Raw genomic sequence first — 21,252 nt, 5'->3', positions numbered from 1 at the left:
TAGAGGAATTGTTTGGGGACATTTATATTGAAAAAGAATGACATAATTTAACAACGAATTCAATACAAATACTATTAACATGTGCCCCAGATATCTCTGCTTGAATTTCTCTATACAGCTTTCAAAGACCCTTTTGAATTCAACACGTGTTTAGGAAATTCACAGTATTTTGTTGATGCCCCGAGATGTCGTCTATTCCTTTCTGCCGATTTAGGTACCACAAGACTACCACGCGACAATCAAAATTTGAGCTGCCCTTTTCGGGTTTTCAACTCAAATCCCCTTTGGTCTCAAGGTGCCCTTTGCGGGTTTTCACCCTAGCCTCTCCTTTTTTTTTTTGAAATCAAAGCGCCCTTTGCGGGTTTTCACCTTGGTTCCCCCTTCTTCAAGTAAAGTACCTCTTCACCGAATCTGAATTTACCGGATTAGGCAAGTTTTTCCCATCCATTTCAGCCAGGATCAGGGCTCCTCCAGAAAAGGCCTTTTTTACAACATAAGGACCCTCCCAATTCGGTATCCACTTCCCCCTAAAATCCTTTTGTAGAGGAAGAATTTTTCTCAACACCAGGTCCCCTTCGTGAAATTCTCTGGGTCGGACTTTCTTGTTGTGGGCTCGCATCATTCTTTTCTGGTACATCTGATCGTGCTGAATAGCCTTTAGCCTCCTTCCCTCTATCAAGTTCAACTGATCGTACCGAGATTGAACCCATTCCGCTTCATCCAATTATAGCTCAGACAAAACCCGGAGAGAAGGGATTTCAACTTCGATGGACAAGACTGCCTCCATGCCATAAACTAAGGAGAAAGGCGTTGCCCCGGTAGAGGTCCGAGTTGACGTTCGATAAGCAAGGAGGGCAAACGGTAATTTCTCGTGCCAGTCCCTGTAAGTCTCAGTCATCTTCCCTACAATCTTCTTTATATTTTTATTGGCGCTTCTCTCGCACCATTCATTTTTAAGCGTCTGGCTGACAATTGTGATGTCTGATCTTGAATTGACTGCAGACCTCTGCTATTGAGCTGTTGTTCAAATTCAACGCATTGTCGGATATGATTCTTTCAGGCATTCCATACCGACATATGATCTCTCTCTTCAAGAACTTGCTGACTGATGACTTTGTAACATTAGCATACGAAGCAGCTTCTACCCATTTGGTGAAGTAGTCAATAACCACGAATATGAAATGATGCCCATTTGAAGCCTTCGGCGATATTGGCCCGATAACATCCATACCCCACATGGAGAAAGGCCATGGAGAAGTCATGACATGAAGAGGTGAAGAAGGTGCATGCATTTTATCACCATAGATTTGACATTTATGGCACTTCTTGGAATAATCGATGCAATCCCCTTCCATGGTAGACCAGTAGTACCCGAATCTCATAATCTGCCTAGCCATTGTGAACCCGCTGGCATGCGTTCCGCAGATGCCCTCATGGACTTCCTCCAGAATTTTCTTTGCTTCTACGGCGTCCACACATCTTAACAATACTTGATCTTTTCCCCTCTTGTACAAGATCTCCCCATCTAAGACGTAATCAATGGCTAGTCTTCTCAGAGTTCTCTTTTCATTCTCCGTCGCCTGGCCAGGATATTCACGATTTTTTACATACCGTAGCATATCTTGGTACCAAGGACTATCATCGATTTCCCCTTCTTTAATATTGTAACAATGAGCCGGGTCTTCATAGATACTCATTTGGATTGGTTTCATATCCCCATGTCTGCTCAGCTTGATCATGGAAGCTAAGGTAGCCAGTGCATCAGCCATCTGGTTCTCATCTCGTGGGAGATAGCAAAAAGTGATGTCCTCAAACTCCTTAATCAATTCGAGGACCAACTTTCGATAACTGATTAATTTGGGATCTCTCGTTTCTCATTCACCCCTGAGCTGATATATCACCAATGCTGAATCTCCATAGACCTCTAGCACTTTGATTCCTCGCTCTATAGCTGCACGAATACCCATGACGCATGCTTCATATTCTGCCATGTTATTTGTACAATCAAAATCCAATTTGCAAGTGAAAGGATAATGATCACCATTTGGGGACACCAGGACTGCCCCAATTCCATTGCCTACAGCGTTCGAGGCTCCATCAAAGTTTAGCTTCCAAGCTGTGACCTTCTTGGGGACTTTCTTGATGGCGGCTACACACATCGGTCCTCATTTGGGAAATCAAAACTCAAGCGGCTCGTAGTCCTCCAGAGCTCTACTTGCTAGAAAGTCAGCAATTGCACTCCCTTTCACAGCCTTTTGGTTCACATAGACAATATCAAATTCAGACAATAAAATCTGCCATCGGGCTATTCTCCCATTCAAAGCAGTTGACTCCATCATATACTTTAACGGGTCTAACTTTGAGATCAACCAAGTCGTATGGTATAACATGTACTGCCTTAATCTTCGGGTTGTCCAAATCAAGGCACAGCATAATTTCTCAATAGGCGAATATCTCCTTTCACAGTCAGTGAATTTCTTGCTGAGATAATATATCGCCCTTTCTTTTCTCCCCGTTTCATCATGTTGGCCTAGCACACACCCCATGGAATTATCAAATACTGTCAAATACAATATCAGCGGCCTGTCCGGGCTAGGTGGTGACAGCACTGGAGTGTTAGACAAATACTGCTTCACCTTGTTAAAAGCTTCTTTGCATTCTTCATCCCAAGTACCAGGATTATGTTTCTTCAGAAGACGAAATATAGGATCGCATTTCTCAGTCAGTTGTGAAATGAACCTAGCGATATAATTCAGTCTTCCGAGGAAACCCCAAACTTCTTTCTGAGTGCGAGGTAGAGGTAAATCTCGTATTGCTTTGACTTTGTCTGGGTCAACCTCGATCCCCTTTTCACTGACTATGAAGTCTAGCAACTTTCCTGACCTGGCCCCAAAAGTGTACTTCGCTGGATTAAGCTTGAGCTGGAACTTTCTCAATCTTAAGAATAACTTTCTCAAGACCCGCACATGTTCGCCCTCCGTTCTAGATTTCGCGATCATATCATCAACGCAAACCTCGATTTCCTTGTGCATCATGCCATGGAACAAGGCTACCATGGCTCTTTGGTATGTCGCTCCTGCATTCTTTAATCCGAACGGCATTATTTTATAACAAAACGTCCCCCATAATGTAATGAACGTAGTCTTTCTCATGTCTTCAGGATGCATCTTTATCTGATTATACCCAGAAAAACCGTCCATGAAGGAAAATAATGAAAAGCCCGCAGTATTGTCTACCAATGTGTCGATGTGGGGCAATGGAAAGTTATCCTTTGGACTAGCCCCGTTTAAATCCCGGTAATCCACACACATTCGTACTTTTCCATCTTTCTTTGGAACTGGTACGATGTTAGCCACCCACTCAGAATACTTGACCTCTTGCAGAAATCCGGCATCAAACTGCTTTTGGACCTCCTCCTTTATCTTCAACACGATATCAGGTCTCATCCTTCTGAGCTTTTGCTGCACTGGCTTGCAATCTTCTCTTATAGGAAGACAATGGACTATGATGTCGGTACTCAACCCCGGCATATCCTGGTATGACCATGCAAACACGTCCTTGAACTCTCGGAGTAATTCGATGAGGTCTTGTTTTGTCTTTGCAGAGATATCCGACCCGATCTTCACCTCTTTACCTTCCTCCAATCTCACAATTTCTATTGATTCCCTGTGGGGTAGGATTTACTTCTCGGCCCTTTCTACCATCTTCAACAGGTCAGGAAACAAATCACAGTCTTCGTCATCCTCAAAATCATGCGATCCCTCTAAACACATATTTCGTTCAAAAAGAGACTCTGAATTTGCAAGAGTGACATTCGTATCATTGATATCGTAGGACCTGTTATAAAGACAATATGGATTCAGGATTTTGTTCGGTGCAATATGGTCATGCATGAAATGTAAGTGTGGTTTGGGAAAAAAAAATCAAAGTAACTGCTCTTGTAGAAAGAAAGATTTGCTCCAAAAATGACTGCAAACAAGAACTTTATTAAAATAATAATTTTTTGGACATGAGCCTATTTCACAAAGGAATCCTTATCACTTCTAGGCTAAAAAGCAATAAGGGTGTTCTGGACATTACTCTGAGGAAATCCTAAAAGCTACAGGTATTTCTTCTGCAGTCCAGTTGTTTAGTGCCCTTCCCGACTCGTAAGGACGAATATCCCGCAAGGTTCTTCCTCCCGTCGCTTCTTCATACACGGCATGAATACTCTCCAACTCCGTGTTAATACCTCTGACCCCTTGATAGAGGAATCCTCCCGATACAAAAGTCTTGGATAGGTGAGGAAAGGTCATGGGTTCCAATTCGACTTCATCCCCTGTCAAACGAGCCCTTCTTCTCTCACGCTTCTTTTCTTGCTCCATCTTTCTCTGCCTAGCATCTGGCTTGTATCCTAAGCCAAAACGGTCCTGCTTGTCCTTCAATACCGGAGCCTCAACTCGGCCCTGAAGATACTTCCCCAATCTTTTTCTCGGCAAAGCTCTCTTTCCTACTGTCAGTTGCAGACCCATCCTTGTGGTCTTTGATATTCTCGGCATCGGGATCTTGCTTCCCTCAAGGATGAATGTTGCATTTACAAACTCCAAGGAACAGAAAGAGCATTCGATTGCATCATCGCTTGTTTCTAGATAAGGCGCATCGTTGGTCGCAGATGCAATGATATCCTCTTCAGCGTCTATCGTCACAACCCTGCCTTCTGACACCGGCTTGCTTTTTGATGTAACGATGACGGTATCAAGACCTTGAATGAATCCATGGCCTTCCTAATAGGCAACTGTAAGAAGGCTTGATGTCCATAACTAAAAAGTCCACCTCATAAACAGTTGGGCCAATTAACAAGGGAATGTCAATTCTTCCCATGACCCCCCTCTCAGTACCATCGAATGCTTGAACCACGTTCTGACACGACTTCATATGCGAACTATCCACAGGTAGCCTGTTGAGCGTGGATAGGGGCAATACATTGAATGCCGATCCATTGTCTACCAGAACCCCCGGCAATATGCACCCTTTACACCTTGCAGTGATGTGTAAAGCTCTAGTAGATCCCATACCCTCGGATGGTATTTCGTCATCGCTGAAAGAGATGAAGTTATCAGCGCTTATATTACCGACCAGTCGATCCAACTTGTTAATAGAGATATCATCGGCCACATAAGTTTCATTTAGCACCTTCAGTAGTGCATTCCGATGTCCCTCCGAGTTCAGGAGTAAAGCTAGCACAGATATGCGAGCTGGTTGTTTGTGCAGCTGTTCCACAACGCTATACTCGCTATGTTTTATGAACTTCAAGAACTCTCTAGCTTCCTCCTCCTTGATTGGTTCATTGACCACCACTTCAGGTTCGACCGCCCTCTTCTTCTTTCCAATCGGAGTTTCTTCTCTTACTGGCTCTACTCGAGCCTTCACCTGTTCGTCATGCCCTCCTTCATCATGGTCCTCCTTCCCTGGGATTGTCACATTACAATTGTAATTCCACGGAACCCTCCTGTTATCCTTGTAAGTAAACACGGTCGGTTTTTGAATGATAACCTTTGGTGCTACTCGCGCTCCAACCTCACTATTCTTAGGTCGTGAGATGATGACCACAGGATGGTTAGCCTTTGGAACTCCCAATGCCAACTCTGACGTACATACATGACTCTCCTTCTGAATTCCTTCACAAAATTCCATCTCCTTATTATCCATCATACCCTGTACCACGGCTCTGAACTCTGTACACTCTTGGATTCATGCCCCATTTCACAGTGGAACTCATAGTAATTCCTCCTCTTCTCGTAGCTTTCTTCTGAAACAATTAGCCCCCTTTTCACCATCACTTTCCAGACCCATCTCAAAGGAGTCTTCACGTCCGCAATGTCTGCCCTGATTTTTCTGTCGCCCATCATATTTATTCCGCTGTCAGTATGGTTTGGTAATAGATTTTCCGCTTTGGTGGCTTCATCAAATTTAACGACACCCATACCAATGAGCCTTTCAACCACCCTCTTGAAGGCAGTACAGTTTTCTATGGAATGCCCCTTGATTCCCGCATGATAGTCGCACTGTGCATTTACGTCATACCACTTGGGGTACGGGGGCTGTAAGGGCTTCAGATAGAAAGGGAAAACTACATGTGCGTCGAATAAGTTTCGGTATAATTCCCTGTACGACATAGGAATTGGCGTGAATTGGGGCCTCTCCGTATTTCGCATTGTACCGACCTCTTGTCTCGACAAGCTTTGCTGATTGGTAGCCATCTTTCCTGGCTGACTCACTGTTACTAACTTCGAGTAACCCTTGTTGTACGTGCTCACATTGTTCACCTCGTTTTCCTTCCTCTTCGAAGTTGATCTTCTGTTACTTTCTCCAGCATCGATCTTGCCACTCCTGATGGCGTTCTCAATCATCTCGCCATTCATGACTATGTCAGGAAAGCTTTTTGTGGCGCTTCCTAACATATATGTAATGAACGGTGCCTTCAGGGTGTTAATGAACAACATGGTCATTTCCTTTTCCAGGAGCGGTGGCTGAACTTGGACTGCGACCTCCCTCCATCTCATGCATGCATCGCTGAAGCTTTCACTCGGCTTTTTCTCCATGTTCTGAAGGGTGATTCTGTCAGGAGCCATGTCAGTCACATGACTATATTGTTTCATGAACGATTGTGCCAAGTCCCTCCATGATCCAATCGTGGCACGACTCAACTGATTGTACCACTTGGATGCTGCCCCAGTAAGGCTGTCTTGGAAACAGTGTATCAGGAGTTGGTCGTTGTTAACATAACCCGTCATTCGCCTGCAGAACATGGTGATGTGAGCTGCTGGGCAGCTTGTCCCATTGTACTTTTCAAACTCAGGCATCTTAAATTTATGAGGGAGTACTAAATCTGGCACTAAACTCAGCTTTTTTGCGTCAATGCCTCTATAACTTTCAGTGACTTCCATCGCTTTGAACTTCTCCTCGAGCCACTTGCATCGATCCTCTAACTGTTTCAGTAATTCCACATTTATTCATTCTTTCTCAGCCACTTCGTCAAAGTCCGGAATGGCAGGGTTCACGGGGTTATTTTCGGGATTAAAACCCGGTCTAGTTTGGAGGTTCGAAATACCAGCTCGAAATTGCTGAGGCATGATGGTGACAGTAGATTTGCGCGGGTATTCAGCTTGAGTTCGCTCATGTGGAGGGGTGAAACCTGGAGGATAGAAAAGTTCATCATCATTTCCCTCATCGACATCTGCCATTGGGCCCTTTCCTTTATCACCTCCCTTAGTTATCAATCGGGTTAACTTTGCCACTATGTCCTCTTGAGATTCTCGCATCTTCTCAGACATCTCCTGTTTCATCTTGTCTAACCGTTCCTGCATTTGTAGCTGAAGCCGGTCTTGCATCTCCTTCGTAATCTGCTTCGAGCTTCTAATCTCTCGATCCATATCTTTTGTCTTTGCTCGAGTCTTTGATCGGTGTCGGGTTGGTTGGTTGGTTTCGAGTTAAGCGAGCAATAATTTTGACTTATTAGGATTTAATAAAGGTCTTTAATGCATATGATGTGATGCTAATGCATATGATGCGATGCATGAGGTGAATGCAAAAGGCATTAATTATAATTCAATTCCACTCGAAAACTTTACTAGAGAAAAATTTCTTTACATAAATGACTATAAATCTGGCTTTGCCCTAACACTTAGAACTTTAATCTCCTAAGTAATGATGCCAACTTCGCCTCGATCTGATTCCGATTCATACTTCACACTTAGTACATCAGCTTGTACTGCCAAAGTCTGCAAGTGCTCAGCTACCCCTTGAATCTGAACCACAGCTTCTCCCATGATGTGATCCCTGCTTGCAACTTGATCCTGAAGATAGTGAAGCTGTTCATTTTGATGATCTTCATTTACTTCCAGATGTTCAATTCTAGCTTCATAGTCTTGTAACATTGCCTCCAGTTCGGCCACCCTAGCTTTTAATTCATCCTTTTCGCTCTGGCTTTCGGACAAACTCCTCTCAAAGGACTTATTTTACTTTTGAGCCTCTTGAAATCTGTTTTCCCACCTATCAGCCTTAACCTTTTCTTCTTGAACTTCTTGACGCCACTGCTCTGAGGTTTTTTCCAATCCAGCAGTTTTCATTGACATACGTAGCCTCTTATAATCCGTCTTCAAGCTATTCAAATCCTCCTCAGCTTTGCATTTTTCTTTCCTCAGGCCTTTTGTTTCCAGCCTCTGAACATCCACATCCAGCTTCAGACTCATCTTTTCCTCTTCCATTTGCCCTATCCTCTTCTCAAGCTCAGAATTTCTTCTTTCAAAATCTTGTTTCATGATTTCTAGCTCAGAAGGGACCATATGTACATGCTTTCCTACAAGTTGACTGTCTCCTCGACCTGGTATAGGTATGTTGTCATTGACCCTCCTACCTATCCAACTGATATATTCAGGAGTCACTAATGGACCTACTGCCAATCTCTTCAATCGACGAGTCTGCCTCCAAGCATTAGTCATTTCTCGTACCCTCTTCTTGTAGCCATCACACTTATACGAGAATTCACTTTGAGCTAATCCTTGGGTTGTAGGTACGAACTGCCTCGATCTATACTGCCTCAATGCTAGTAACGGTGCATAACCAATAGCTTCCCAAATACCAAGTAGGGGAACCCAATCAAAATCTCCACACCTATATAAGATCTCATTCGACAGCATCCAAGGAGCTCTCCACTCAATATCCCCTTCTTGAAGATTCTGAAAAGTTGCCATCCATTTTTCCTCTGAGATATCATCCTGCCTCGGTAATGCCACTATTTCCTTCAAGAGCGAATAATTTTCAGAAAAAACCCGATAAGAAACCTTATCCACCTTCCAAAAGTGACTGTGAAACCATGCTAAAAGAAGCTGCGTGCATCCAATGAATCTACCCTCACCTACTCTTCGACATTCATTCAGAGATCTGAAGGTTTTTGCTAAAATTACTGGAACCGGTGTAACCCCCTTGTCAAAACGGTCAAAAAGGTTAATGACTGCTTCATCTATATGTCCCAAGGCTTTAGGAAAGACAACTAAGCCGTAAATACCCAAGGCAAAGACATCAACCTTCTTCCTCATATCCGGGTGTGCAAGAATTAAATCTTTTAGGTTCCTCCAAGGAATGCATTTACTATCTCCCTTCTGTTTGATTCGTGCTGCGACCCATTGCTCACTCATCCCCGTAATATTCATTAGTTTCTTCGAAAAGGCTAGAGCATTAGCAGCTCTCGAGTAGGCTTTATCTATTTGGATCTTCGAACAACGAAGCAATGCCGTATATTCCTCCACTGTAGGCACTAAATCAACACTTTCAAAGGTGAAACAGCTATAAGCAGGGTTCCAAAATTGGGCTAAGGCACGGAACAGGTGCTTATCCACCTTTACGTCGAGCAAGTAAGGTAGGTCTCCATAGCTAGAAAAGAAGAGCTGCTTAATCTCATCATTCCACCGGTCCCAAATTTCCTTTAGTTCCTGTAGGTTATTCTGAGCCACACTAACACGAGTGAAGTCCCACAACTCTGACACATATCCTTCGGCCAAACTATCACCTTTCTCCTGCTGTGTTGTCTCAGACCAAGTTTGGACAGCCGCATTATCTTCCACCTTATCAAGAAACCCTTTTTTCATGATAAGCTTTCTGTCTAGCAACCGAATTTGAACTAACGCCCTTTTAGGATAAAATGTTATGCTATCATGATGTCATGCAAATAAAACAAAAGAAACCCAAGTCAGTATCACATATAAAGATATAAACAAACATAAAATAGCAAGAAACACCTAAGCAGGAATCCCCTAAGGTTTTGGGATAGTTCTACCTAGGTCAAGTTCCTAAAGCTCACTATATGAAGTTTAGTTTCTAGAGTAAGGGTACCCAAATCAGCAGATTCCTCGATCCTCACCCATTATAGGCTCATGTGGATCGAGTTCGGTTCAGGGGGACACATTTCCCTATGGCTGCACGGAGATGAAAATCTCACGAAGACATAGGTATAGATGTATCCCGGAAGCGGTCCACTACCCTGCACGGAGGTGAAAACCTCACGAAGGACTAGTTTCTCGCTCCCACTTAAGGGTAAAATGCAAAATGCAAATGCAAGGTTACCAACACGCCAAAATGAAAAATCAATGAATGAGAAGGGCACTCATGAATTATTTAAAAACTTTTGATTTTCGACACAAAGACAAGCATAATCAATTTTGTGGCTCGACTCTCTAATGTCCCCAGCGGAGTCGCCAACCTGTCGAAACCGTTTTTTGAAAACAAAAATTTAAGTTGTCGATTTTTAAAAAAATAAAACTGGAGTCGCCACCGATCCTTTATTAAGGTGTGATCGGCCCACCTCAAAAATCATTTTGGTCTACGAATTTTAAAAACAGGTTCGGGAGTCAGTTACGCACGAGGAAGGGTTAGCACCCTCGTAACGCCCAAAAATCGGTACCAAATTGACTATTTAATGTCTTTGTGTCGAAAGTTAAAAAAGATTTTAAAATAAGCTTGAATGATGAAATTTGCAAAAGGATATCCAATTGTTCAAGTCATGTACAGAAATCGAGTCCCAATACGTTAGGGTACAATTCCTCATAGTTCCCCAAACTTGAATATCACTTTTATTTTATACGAAAATCTTCATTTCGAGAAAGTAACATGCCACACCCAATACGTTAGGGCACAACAAGTTAAGTTCCCAAAAATGATTTTTATGCATTTTGAATAAAAAATGTTCTCAGTCATTTAAGATTGACAAAGAAAATCAGAACCCAATACGTTAGGGCTCAATTTTCCTCGAAAATCCCAAACTTCCAAGAACATTTTCATTCAAAAAAACCTTTAAATTAAGAAAATAATTTTGATGAATGGTAAAAACCAAAATATTTTCAAAAAAAGGGTATGTTTTAAAAGGTAATGTACAATATGATACAAATACTTTAACTTAAAGCATATATAAATATATATTTACAAAATAAGAAAATAAACGTATATGTATATGTAAGTCATGAAAATACGCTTATGTATATATCCAAATATTTACATATATGTACAATATATAAAATAATAAAATATTTATAATGATTTAAAAATATGAAAATGTATGCATAAATATATCATGGAAAATGTATGTGTATTTTAAATTGTAAAATATGGGGAAACATGTAAGTATTCTAAAATGTATATGTATACATATATATATATGTTTGTAAAAAACTTTATGAAGAATAATATATAAAATGCGTATGTACATATTTACAAACGTAAAATATATTTGAAACTAAAATATAAAAGTATATATATATATATATAGAAGTTGAAAAAATATAAGCACATGTATAAAATATATAGGTAGACGTGTAAAAACATGCATATATATATTACATAAAAACAATATGTGAATACTATATAAGAAAACTGCATATATGAACATAGAGATGATGATAGTAATAATGATAATATATATAAAAAATAATTAAATAAAAAAATAGTTCAAAAAGAAAAAGTGGATTAAATTGAACAAAAGATGAAAAATCGGGGATAAATTCGAAATAAATAAAAGGACCCAATTGAATGCGCAGGAAACAATGGAGGACCAAAAGGGAAAATATCCCCTCCTTCCAAAACGCTGCGCAGAAAGGGACTAAATCGAAACAGACATCGAGTATGCGGCCCAATTTAAAACAAAATAAAACTAGTTTAATTGAAGCACGTTGCAAAAGGAGAGGGGCCAGTAGCGCAATTATCCCATCTGACGTCAGAGCGCGCGGATCCTCCCCTCCGGGTCGGGTCACCGCGCGGGTCAAGGCCTGGGCTAAACGGTGCCGTTTTTGTGCCGTTATAAAAATAATTTTCCCCTTTAAAAAACATTTAACAGAATAAAAGAGGAAAAAAAAAACTACAAGCCCCTTTTTGCTCTGCTAGGGTTCCGCCCCTAGCGTCCTCGCGCCGCCGCCGCCCTCAACCCCTTGGCCAGTTTAAATCTTGGCCGTTCAAGGCGAAGCGATCCTCGGGTTTCATCGGCAAGACCACGCAGGTATGCCTCTTCCCCTTATTCTTTTATTTTCATACACAAAAGCACAATAAAAAACAAAGAAACTCCGAATAATCACCTTTAAAAAAATAGACTGATATTTGCTCTGTTTTCTCTTGATTTTTCGATCTTTTATTTTACAAAATCAAACGGCTTTATATAGCCTAAAACTTATTTGTTTTACACTATATTTTCGCTAATGGACTCTCTGAGTCCGTGTTTGCAGTGCGTGGAGAGTTTGGCATGCGTGGAGGCCAAACTTGCGGCGTCCGGATGTCTTGGAGGCGCTGAAAGGGGAGCTGCATGGCACATGGCAAATCTTGCTAGGGTTTGGGTGTTTTGGGGTCTAGTTTAGGATAAATTGATTTGGGTGGGTTATTGGGCTTGTTTATTTCTTTAGGTTTTATTTTTTAACAGTAGGATAAAATTGGGCCCTACACACTGCTTGCGCAGACCGCCACTAAATCCGACTACCGACGAAGCGCAATAGCGAGCTTTTAAAGCCCGCTTCCGGTTTAGTCGAAAGTTAAGTCTTTGAGCCCGTAAGCAACGAAATAGAAGCTCTCGACCCTCCTCTCCGAATCCAGATCCGATGTCGACGAGAGGCCACCGACGGCACAAACCGATTCAGTAACCTCTCTTATACCTTTTATTTATTAATAGTTTTCTTTAAAACAATTTGAAAGAAATAAACAAATAAATAAATCAGTAAATAAATCGACAAAGAAAAAAAAAACTAAGAATAGAAACAACAACCCTTTTTTATTGATTTCTGATTTTTTTGTCTAAAAAGTCCCGAAGAACCATACAAAGGAATCGGAGTGGCTTTTTATAGCCGAGATTACAACTGTTTGCTTCTATTTTTTTTTGTTTTTTTGCGATTTGTTTTCTTCTCTCTGCTGCGTGTTTATTGCTTTTTGCAGTTGTGTCGAGATCGTTAGTGCAAAGTGACGGCAGAGGCGTCTGAGTGGCGGTGGTCGAGGCGTGCATGCTGTGAGGAGGCAGACGAAGAGGCCACGCATAAGCGGTGGCTAGCTAGGGTTTATTTTTTGAAAAGTTTTGTTCTTTGTGGGCTAGGGTTGGTTGGGGTATTGGGTTAAAAAACGGGTTTGGGCTAAAATTAATGGTTCGTTTGGGTTAATTGTAAATGGATTTTTTTAATTCTGGATTTTGGGTTTCTATTTTAGGCCCGGGCAAAAATGGGCTCTTACAAATAATATTCAGATTTTTCAATCATATGAAAAACTATTCCGAATCTGGCGAGTTTAGCCTATTCATAATTTAGGAACCAATAATTTGTACTTAAATAAGTTGAGATTAGTTCGATGCAAGTTTTAGAAGAAACCATATCTAAGTATATATGAAGTATAATATCAATTTGGTCCTTATTCTTTTTTTGAGCTAAATTTATCTCTCAAGTTTTTCAAAATAAAAGTGAAATTGCTTTTTAACAAAAATGATAACTAAAATATTGTTTTTAATAATATTGGCGCGGCAATCCACGTGACAATTCTTGTGTATTTTATGCTAGTATGAAACTGTTTATTTTATGTGACAACAACAAATAATTGAAAAGTTCATAATTTTTTTTAAAAGTAGCATGAAGTACATGTATATTTTCATGCAAGTTGCCATGTTTAAAATTTAAATTTTTAGCCCGTATTTCTATTAAAAACAACAATGATCAACTCTGTTTGGAAGGTTAATGGTCAAAGTTAACTAAAAAAAAGAATAAAGACAAAACTAATAAAAAGATGTAAATGTTAAGGACTAAACTACACAAGGAATTTTCTTAAAAGCCTCCATTTTTAAAATTAAAAATAATAAATAAGGAGATAAATAATGTATTAGAACATGGGGGATCGTAGGGGGACGCCTTTTCTAGTTTGCCTTAACCTTGGTTTCTTTGTTAATGGCAATCCGACGAATATTTCTTCATCTCTGTATATATTTAACACCTGTCCATAAATAAATAGTTAATAATAGTTAATCCCATGATTCGCTGAAAAAAGAAAAAAAAGGCTGGGGGAAATAAAGAACCTTGCATGCGATACTGCAATAAAGAGAAGTATTATCTTGTAAAGTTTTGCCACAAATGGAACATTTATAGTCCCTTGAACTACTTTGTTGTTGATGAGATTGAGTCCTTTGCTTCAAGAATAGCACCTTGGCTTTATTTGTATGATATGTCTGCACCCAAGGATTGTGAATTCCCTTTTTTTATTTCTCTCAGTACGTAAGATAATATTGGTATGAATGTTGTGTTATAATGTATTTGGAGGGTAGGTGTGTCTCATTAAGTATACTACTCTACTTTTTGTTGAAAATTATTATCATACATAAATGAGACTAGCATATGTCATTTATTAACATTATAATTCTTTTTACGTCTTATTAGATTAACAATAATACCTATATTAATCGAGTGATACTCAATGAATAATATATATATTACGTTACTACTATATATTTTTTATTTTAGCAATAGAATAAAAGCTTCTATAACTGCACTCTAGGTCATTGAACTATTAATAAGTTTATGTTTTGGTAATTCAACTTCAAAACTTACAAAATGATTATTGAACTATTTGAAAGTTTTCATTTAAATCACTAAACTATTTGAATTTTTTTTTGAGTCACTAGTTGTTAATTTTTTTTAAAATATATGATTAGCGAGCTCCAAGTGATGAGTCGATGATATGTATGGTGGATCAATATACATCTACAAGTAGAGCATACTTTAGATCCAATTCAATCTGACAGTTAGTATCGGAGATAAGAGAAGAAAGTTGTTTGGATTTTAGTTTGCAAATTTGTAATGTTCAAAGTAGTTTCATGAAAAAAATGAATTGTAAAAGAGAAAGAGAATGGGAGCTTTCAATTAGTGTAGGCAATACAAATAAAGAAATACATACAACAACAATTTTAATAGCTCAATGACTTAAATGAAAACTTTTAAATAATTCAGGTGACCATTTTATAACTTTTTAAAATTAAGTGCTGAAAACATAAAATTACTAAATTATTTGTAAACACAAAGTATAAAAAAAAAAATTGAAAAGAGAATCAATGTTTTCATGATAAGAGTATTCCATGAAATTAAAATATCATAAAAGAGAATTAATTAACATAAAAGAAAATGATTGATAAAATTAGTAGGAAAAAAAGAAAGAAAAACTATAGAGATGATCTGACCTGGATGCCAGAACAATTGAAGAGCTTACACAAATCTTGTCGGTTGATCACGTCACTGTAGATGTATCTTCGAATCTCGATTTCGATATTAGATAATAACAATAATTAGTCCGGAATTCAACTTGTTATTCCATTATTGATGCAATTATAAATAAAGGATTAAAAATGGTGGGAGATTTTTGGAGAAGAAAGGCAACCTTGATGTGCTTGTGAAAAGCATGAGAAGGAAGGCAATGAGAGCAAAAAGATTGAAGACAGTCGATGCAGAACTTGTCGACTTCCTTCTTCTTCTCGTTTGGGTGGTGAACACAGTTGTTAAAGAAGACGGAGTTATACATAACAATCACCCATGGCGGCACCACTCCAAATTTACTCCTCTGCAACAATGGAAACTACATAATTTATGAAAATGAAACCTCTAACTAACAACACTTTCTTTTTTGTTGATGGTACTTACTTGTTGGGTTTTGGGTGCATGCAATCTATGTAAGGCTAAGCTGTTTCTCATGCTGTTCTTTTGTTTTTGGACAAGATTCTGAAGTTTTTGGTTACCGTCTTTGTCATCCACATACCTTACCTTCTAATATAATATAATATAATACAATATAATAGGTTAAAATATGATATAAGTCTCCTACTCTTAACAAATTTGGAATTTAGTCCTTATACTTTTATTTCCACAATTTAGTTCTTTTATTTTCATATTTTAAAATTTAGGTCCAACTGTTAACACTTTTAAATTTATTTTGTTAAATTCAAAATCATTACAACGTCATTTTTTTACTTTCATGACTACCAAATGAGCATGTTTAATTTCAAAATGTCATATTAACAAATTTAACAAAAAAAATTATGTTAGCAATTGGACTTGAATTTTAAAATTTGAAAAGTAAAGAAACTAAATTCAAACTTGTGAAGAGGATGGTGACTTATGACATATTTTAACCTATATAATATAACAATTTTTTTTTTCCTTTTGGTGGGTAATATCTATACTGTTATTTAAGTATGTGACTAATTAGTTGATGTCACGAGTCAACTTAACACCAACTCATTCAAGTAAAATTACTAAAATAATCTTATATAATTTAAATAAATTATATATTACGAGGATATTTTGTCTTTTCTTATTTTGAGGAAACCAATGAAAAATTTACAACAGTAGAGATTTAAACCCACCAACTCAATCAAGTAAAATTACTAAAATATCCTTACATATTTCAAATAAATTATATTATTTCAAGGGTCCTTATGTGTTTTTTTCTTATTTTCTAAAACCAATAAATTTTTATAAATGTTAGAGATTTGAAATCATACCACTAGCATCTTTAAAATTTTTCTTTACCACTCCAACCAAATCTTTATTTAGACTTATTATTATTATTATTATAAATTTTAGTGTTATTACACAGATTGTTTCGCCCACGTTGTTTGTCTATCCATACTATACTATACTATTATTTAAGCCCTTAATTGATTTGGTGACACGAGTTAACCAGTCACCAACTTGGTAAGAGAAATTGCGAAAATATCTTTCCATATTTAAAATAAGTTATATTATTCAAGGGTACTTTAGTCTTTTTATTTTTTTAAAAAAACCAATAAAAAATTTACATACTGTGGGATTCAAACCCATCCATTTGAGTTGATAAAACCTTAATTTTACCACTCAATTAAAACTTTATTTAATTTAATTCATATATTTTAATTTTATTATGCATATTTTATTACTTCCGTCAATTATACATATTGATAATATTGTTGATTGAGTTGATGCTACAAATTAATTTGACACTAATTAAAGATTGCTTCTAATATCACATATGTAAAACATAGTTTACTTCATAGAATTAATTTGGTTAAATAAATTTACTTGCTAAAATTTTAAACTTATTTAACAATTGAAATGTTATAATATATTAAATAATATATATTTAATTACAGTAATTAGGATAAAATAATATCCTCTATTTTAATTGTTGAACATAATTAAAATATATTAATTTATTTAGCAATTCAAATATCATAATAATGAACAATTTTGAAATTATAATTAAAACATTTTATCATATTCAATGTAAAACATAGTTTACTTCATATAATTAATATAAAACGACATTAATCAAAATAATAATTAATAATCATAATTGTATGTACTCATGGGCCGACAAATTTTAGGCTCGGGCTTGACCTGACCCGAAAAATGGGCCTAGGATAAAAATGTTAAAACATGGGCATGCCCGTATTAATTTTTTTATATTATTTGTTATATAAATTTTTTAAAAAATATAATACACCAAAAATACTAAAAACATTAAAATAAATATTTCCCAACAAATTGAAAATACATTTTAAAAAATATGTATGCTTAAATAACACTAAGGGTCTGTTTGATTGAAGGAATTGATTTTCCGGAAAATCATTTCCAACTTTTCCAGCGTTTGATTGGCGGAAAACATTTTTCATTTGGAAAATGAACTCCAAAACAAGGGAAAATGGGTTACATTTTAGGGAAAATGTCTTACCCTTTCAATTTCCGTAAGACATTTTCCGTGCTCTCCTCTCTATCGCCTCCTTCATTCCTTCCTTCATTTCCGTAGAAAATTGCTTCATTTATCGATTTTCCAAGAACTTGTTTTTTAATTATTCAATACTTGCTTTTTAACACAATTACAAATAATTTATTTGATATTAATTTTTCAATTTATAACGATTAATATTGTAGCTTAATAATTGAGTATTATTATAAATAAATCATTGCAATATATGTAAAATAATTTAAAATATAAAATTTATTAATATATATCAATATATGTAAAATAATTTTTCAAAAATATTTCGAAATCGCCAAAGCAAAGTAGAAAATATTTTACAGATTCAATCAAACACCGTAAAATATTTTCCATAAATCATTTTACGAAAAGTAGAACATTTTCCGAAATCATTTTACGGAAAATATTTTACTGGCAATCAAACAGACCCTAAGATAGATGCAACTTAACAAGCAAATACATCTAAAATAGTAACAAAAATAACAATAAAACAAGAGTTATACAATAACAACAAAATAGTAGCAACATAATAGTGAGATGGTAGCAAAATAGTGAAAAAAAATAAGAAAATAACACAAAAAAGAGAGTAAAAAACAACAAAAAAATTTGTGGTTTTTTTTTTTTTGCATATTTGGGTCAAGTCAGGCCTGGACCAAAAAAGCCTTACCCGAGGCCTGACCCATTCTCTAAACAGGCATTTTTTTTGCCCAAGCCCATTTTTCAGGCCTATATTTTTACCCAAACCCTCTCACTTTTCGGGCGGGCCTTTGGGTCATGCCGAGTGGCCGGGCCCATGAGAAGGTCTAATCATAATTAATCTATATAAATTGATTTGATCAATTAAATACAGTGTTAATAAATTTTTTAATTATTATTAAAACATTTGTACATATTATAAAAAAATGATATATCTATAATATTATTTAATTTCCTAATTGAGTTAGTGCCATTAGTCAACTGGACACCAATTCAGTTAGGAAATTAAGGGAATGCGCTTTATAATTAAAATAAGTAATATCATTCGAGGGTATTTTAATCTTTTCACTAAAAAAAACCAATAAAAATATGCATGTGGTGAGACTTGAAGTCATGCCAATTAGATTAGTAAAACTTTTAATTTACCATCAACTAAAACTTTATTTTTATATTTTTATACATTTTAAGTTTATTATACGTACTTTATCACCTACATTAGTAAAACTAGTTTTAGTAGCAAAAACATAAAACATAGTTTAGTTAATATAATTAATTTGGTTAAATAAATTTACTTGTTAATTTTTACTTATTTAACAATTCAAATATTATAATATAAATAATGTATTTTTAATTACAATAATTAAAGTAAAATAATATCTGCTATTTCAATTGTTGAACATAATTAAAATATATTAAATAATGAACATTTTTAAATCATAATTAAATCATTTTATCATGTTCCATGTAAAACATAGTTTACTCCATATAATTAATATAAAGCAACATTAATTAAAATAATAACTAATAATCATAATTAATCTATATAAATTAATTTTTCAATTAAATATAGTGTTAACAAAGACTTTTTTAAGTATTATTAAATCCTTTGTACATATTATAAAAAATTGATACATTTATATTATTATTTAAATTTCTAACCGAGTTAGTGTCATGAGTCAGCCGCACACCAACTCTATTATGAAATTACGAGAATGCGCTTCTGTAATTAAAATAAGTAATATTAGTCGAAGGTATTTTAGTCTTTTCACTTTAAAAAAAATTAATAAAAATATGCACATGGTGAGATTCAATCCCATGCCAATTGCATTAGTAAAGCATTTAATTTATCACTAAACTAAAGTTATGTTTTTATATTTTTATACATTTTAATTTTATTATGCACACTCTGTTACCTCCTTTAGTTAACTCGACACCGACTTAAGATTGATGACAACGTCATGATAAACTATTTAATCTATTTTTTCATTTTAATAACGTGCATATTTCATGTGTTGTTATTAATTAGTTTTAAATCATAAGTTTCATTAATTATTATATTTTATTTTTGAATACACATTTATGTTTTAAATTTGTGGTTTCCACACACATATGCGTGTGATAGGATTTCTAGTTTGTAAATTAAACTCTTCACTCTTCACTATTCAATTTTTACCTTTTCTTTTTTAATTGACAATAAATTGACCATAGTTTGTAGATAGGGGCGAAGCCAGAACTATTTTTTAAGGGGGCCGAATGAAATTTTAATTTTTTATAGTTTATATCTTTATAATTTTTAAAGGATTAAATCAAATTTTTATAATTTTAGGAGGGACCAAAGTGCAATTTTACCTTTACTAATTTAAAATTTTTAAAAAAATTTAAGGGCCTAAATAACAATTTTTCATTTTAAGGGGGTCGGGCTAGGGACCCCTGCCATCCCCCTAGATTCGCCTCTATTTGTAGATAATATATAACTAAAGTAAGTATAATACATTTGATTGGATTATATAAATGTATTATTTCTAAAATTTTAAATATTCAATAATACAATATAAAGTTGCTTATTATATAAATAATTAAAGTTTACTATTTAAATTTAAATTAATATATACTTTTTTTATTTTTTGTTAATGAAAACATAATAATTTAAATATAATTCAATATAAAATCTAACTTTTTATTTACAATTATGTAAATTTATTGAATAAAAGTCTTTTAATGAAATTAGAATTCTTATTTATAAGTATAATAAATTTTCTTATCGAGTAAAATTTTTAAATAAATAATTTAAAGGTGTAGTTTTCACATGTATGAATGTGTTATAAAATTTCTAGTACCATATATAAAGTTTTTGACTGAGTTAATGCCACCCATGACTAGGTCTCAACTCGGTTGTTAAATTATCAAAAGGCCCTTATTTTAATAAAGTACTAAATATTAATCTAAGGATTTTTTTGTCTTTTTATATAAAATCCAAAAAAATACTTTCTTTTTGATACATGTACGGATGGGGTGAAATTTATTAAATTCAATTCACCAAAGCTACCAATTTTCAAGTTTGGAAAATCAATCCACTTGCAACAACTTTTTGAATGGGATCTAAGGATATCTGGGTTAAAATATCTTCATAGCGTTCGAAAAGCTATTTCTTAGCTTCGAAACGCACTTTGAATCACTTAATTTCAAGTCTGGGATCTCAAATTATGACAGTTTTAATGGATATTCTGTGAGTTGAATTTCTAGATGAAATTATTACAAGAAATTACGAGTTTTGAGCTTTAATTCGAGTTTAAATCATATTGGGTTCGATTTTTATGCTTAATTTTAATTATATATGAGCTCAATATTGTATTTATTAGGTTTTATTATTTATTCCAAATTTTAGGATATTTTAAGTATTTTAAGTGGTATAGAAGTTTTATGGTTCTTAGTCAATAAGAAAATTTAGTTTCACTAAAACTACGCTTGTTTAAATTAATTAGAGTTTCATTCTAGTTAAGAGTTTTATTT

General features: G+C 35.5%; 3 protein-coding genes across 3 annotated transcripts; all 3 read right to left on the bottom strand.

Moving 5' to 3' along the window:
* Positions 1–3,680: 3,680 nt before the first annotated feature.
* On the bottom strand, positions 3,681–5,688 carry LOC105795909 (uncharacterized). The gene is made up of 3 exons (XM_052628909.1): positions 4,813–5,688; positions 4,081–4,763; positions 3,681–3,837 (listed from the first exon to the last, which is right to left on the bottom strand). Exons 1-3 carry the CDS (start codon positions 5,686–5,688, stop codon positions 3,681–3,683), a joined length of 1,716 nt encoding a protein of 571 aa, XP_052484869.1.
* Positions 5,689–7,997: 2,309 nt separating this feature from the next.
* On the bottom strand, positions 7,998–9,626 carry LOC128039964 (uncharacterized). Its single transcript, XM_052628908.1, has one exon. It carries the CDS (start codon positions 9,624–9,626, stop codon positions 7,998–8,000), a length of 1,629 nt encoding a protein of 542 aa, XP_052484868.1.
* Positions 9,627–13,712: 4,086 nt separating this feature from the next.
* On the bottom strand, positions 13,713–15,793 carry LOC105795908 (protein RGF1 INDUCIBLE TRANSCRIPTION FACTOR 1). Its single transcript, XM_012625556.2, has 5 exons — positions 15,672–15,793; positions 15,412–15,591; positions 15,215–15,289; positions 14,060–14,209; positions 13,713–13,977 (listed from the first exon to the last, which is right to left on the bottom strand). Exons 1-5 carry the CDS (start codon positions 15,720–15,722, stop codon positions 13,867–13,869), a joined length of 567 nt encoding a protein of 188 aa, XP_012481010.2. The 5' UTR covers positions 15,723–15,793; the 3' UTR covers positions 13,713–13,866.
* Positions 15,794–21,252: the final 5,459 nt, after the last annotated feature.

Source organism: Gossypium raimondii, chromosome 3, assembly GCF_025698545.1.
Source record: "Gossypium raimondii isolate GPD5lz chromosome 3, ASM2569854v1, whole genome shotgun sequence".
NCBI classification, from domain to species: domain Eukaryota; kingdom Viridiplantae; phylum Streptophyta; class Magnoliopsida; order Malvales; family Malvaceae; genus Gossypium; species Gossypium raimondii.
This window is presented reverse-complemented; position numbering and strand designations above follow the sequence as displayed.

Excerpts from the sequence above, each read along its gene's own strand:
- LOC105795908 (XM_012625556.2), bottom strand. The coding sequence starts at position 15,722 with ATGAGAAACAGCTTAGCCTTACATAGATTGCATGCACCCAAAACCCAA. Across the intron at positions 15,290-15,411 it reads CTTTTCACAAGCACATCAAG|ATTCGAAGATACATCTACAG; the intron begins GTTGCCTTTCTT and ends ATCGAAATCGAG. Across the intron at positions 14,210-15,214 it reads TCAATTGTTCTGGCATCCAG|ACATATCATACAAATAAAGC; the intron begins GTCAGATCATCT and ends CCTTGGGTGCAG.
- LOC105795909 (XM_052628909.1), bottom strand. The coding sequence starts at position 5,688 with ATGGATAATAAGGAGATGGAATTTTGTGAAGGAATTCAGAAGGAGAGT. Across the intron at positions 4,764-4,812 it reads TTGGCCCAACTGTTTATGAG|GAAGGCCATGGATTCATTCA; the intron begins GTGGACTTTTTA and ends GTTGCCTATTAG. Across the intron at positions 3,838-4,080 it reads GCTTTTAGGATTTCCTCAGA|GTCCTACGATATCAATGATA; the intron begins GTAATGTCCAGA and ends TCTTTATAACAG.
- LOC128039964 (XM_052628908.1), bottom strand. The coding sequence starts at position 9,626 with ATGAAAAAAGGGTTTCTTGATAAGGTGGAAGATAATGCGGCTGTCCAA.